This window comes from Argentina silus, assembly GCF_951799395.1.
Source record: "Argentina silus genome assembly, chromosome: 8".
In the NCBI taxonomy this organism is placed as follows: Eukaryota; Metazoa; Chordata; class Actinopteri; order Argentiniformes; family Argentinidae; genus Argentina; species Argentina silus.
Window position 1 is genome coordinate 20,981,006 of NC_139662.1, and position 2,500 is coordinate 20,983,505.

Here is a 2,500-nt window from a genome sequence, read left to right on the forward strand (position 1 = left end):
GTTGACTCAGAGGGGTTGGAGTCATGGCGTGTACAGTACCACTCAAAAGTTTGGACACTTCACCTTCTCATTCAATGGTTTTTCTTTCTTTCTTTTTTTTACTATTTTCTACATTGTAGATTCATATTGAAGACATCAAAACCATGAAGGAACACATATGGAATTATGTAGTAAACAAAAAAAGTGTTAAACAAACCAGAATATGGTTTATATTTTAGATTCTTCAAAGTAGCCACCTTTTGCTCTGATGACAGCTTTGCACACTCTCGGCAAGGTGTGTCCAAACGTTTGACTGGTTCTGTACATGACGCTGTCGTGTGGGTTGATTTAACAGGTCATAACGGGTCAGAAGCGGTCCGGTGTAACATAACGACCGTGCCATTTAAACACGTTTAACCGAGGAGAGCCTTTAGCCTTTCGGATTACATTGTTTGTTCATCAACGCTCTTCCAGCTGTCCAGTGACGTCGGTTGAAGCGGCTGTGGACTTTGATTTGAATATTTCCTCTCAGAGCACTTATTATATTGTGAGTCGAGTGGGTCTTGTCTTTTTCCGCAGATCGAATATCAAGCCAATGCTGCACCAATGAGACAGAGCCATGTTTAAACAAGCTACGCTGACTGCAGTAGACGCCAGGTCAAGCCAGGGAAGTCAGCGTACTGTAGTATTACGAGGACTGAGGCTCTTTAGCACACAGTTCACCACAACAATACGTTTCCTATACATCTGAGTCATGGCAGAGTGCATGACCTTGTTGAAACAAATCTGTTGACGTTCGTGTTGGAAATGAAATCTAAGAACAAAATGCTATGACTGGTTCATTACACCCAGGACCCCTAAGTGTGTGTGTGAGTTTGTGTGTGTGTGTGTGTGTGTGTGTGTGTGTGTGTGTGTGTGTGTGTGTGTGTGTGTGTGTGTGTGTGTGTGTGTGTGACTCACTGTCTGTTACCAAGGAAACCCAGAGGGAGAGTGTGTGAAAGGCCAGCAAGGGTATGAGTACGACTGACCAGACCTGGCGACTTGTCTGGGCTGGAATGTCCCAATCTAGCACATACCACTGACCCAGGATCAGCCTCTGATTCACACAGGTTACTATCAGGGTCAAATCTAGCACTTACCACTCACAGGATCAGCCTCTGATTCACACAGGTTACTATCAGGGTCAAACAGACTGACCAAAGAAAGAGTACCAAAGTGTAAAGATAGTGGGGCTATTAGCATTCGAGATAGCTAGGTGGCTAGTGAATCCACACCATATGTCTCTGACTCACAAACATGCACAATCTGCTGACTGAGAGAGATAAGCCGGTTAGATAGAGCGTGGTGGAGAAGGGACAGCTAAGTGGTGTGTAAAATAAGATACAAGAAATACAAGCTCATTAATCATCCTCTCCTCGTCACGGCTTCTCCCACGCAGAAACTGGTGATCTCAGCCCACTCCTACTGAGCTAGCATGGAGGTCAACCATCATTTTTAATCTCTTCTATCCTGAAAGACTTTTCACCAGTCTGGCTATGCCTGATTCACATTATGTTATTCCTAATATTGTTTTAAAAGAAATCCAAGCCCCTTTTTGGGGGGCATTTTTCCCCCCCTTCAGAGGACCTATCAGGAGCCCCTACCTCTTTCACGTTGCTTAGCGACAGGGTGAAGTCCTGTGTCATCCCCGAGGGCGATGGTTGAACCTGCTCGGCAACAAGGCTCGGACAGGAAGCAGCGTTCTGGGGGACAGGAAGTGACACACAGGGGGTTAAGAGAAACAATGGCTCCCCCGCACATGTCCGCTTCCAAAAATACCTGTCCTGTTTATCTGGCTGTGTGGAGGGGGAAGGGGGGGGGGGGGGGGGTGGGGGGGGAAGGGAGCGGGGTGGGGGGGTGGGTGGGGGGGGGAAGGGAGGGGGGTGGGGGGGGGGGTGAAGCCCGCTCCGCTCTGAGGGAAACAACAATAGACTAAAACGGAGAGAGGGTGAAGGATTAGATAAACAGCCACACCGGATGGTACAGATGACCCGATGGGCCCAACCTCAGGAGCTTCCAACCCACTTTCTGGAGATGCTACTACTTGCTTTGTTCCAGAAAAGCCGGCTTCATTCTCACCGTTGAAACGAAGGGAACAAACGGAATCACTCTTTTTTTCAAGGGGGGGAGGCTGATAACATGGCACAGCATCCAACAACAACATATGGGTAGCAGATTAACAGACCGTCAGACTGAGAGAGTATTCTGACTAATGTAGCAACACTCCTCCAGCTGAGTCAACAAGCATCTCTGGCCTCAGTCAGAAGGCGTCTCAGCCCAGGATCAGCTGGCCGTGCTGCTCATGGGGGCTCGTGACGGTGGCGCTGGGACTTTGGTGTGGGTGAACAGTTTTCCCTTGGCACTGACATCAAAGGGAGCAGGAGGCTGGGATGATGGGTCTCTTTACCACAACGGTGATGTTGTCAGGACCCAGCTATGTGCAGGGGGGTGAGGGTAGTGTCTAGGGAGCTATATGGTCGTT

General features: G+C 48.6%; 1 protein-coding gene across 1 annotated transcript in view; it reads right to left on the reverse strand.

Moving 5' to 3' along the window:
• The window catches only part of plxnd1 (plexin D1), a 60,332-nt gene that overhangs the window by 37,539 nt on the left and 20,293 nt on the right, over nucleotides 1-2,500 (reverse strand). Inside the window, exon 9 of the mRNA XM_083674772.1 lies at nucleotides 1,623-1,721. Within this exon, the coding sequence (XP_083530898.1) occupies nucleotides 1,623-1,721 (99 nt within the window). The remainder of the gene's footprint in view (nucleotides 1-1,622; nucleotides 1,722-2,500) is intronic.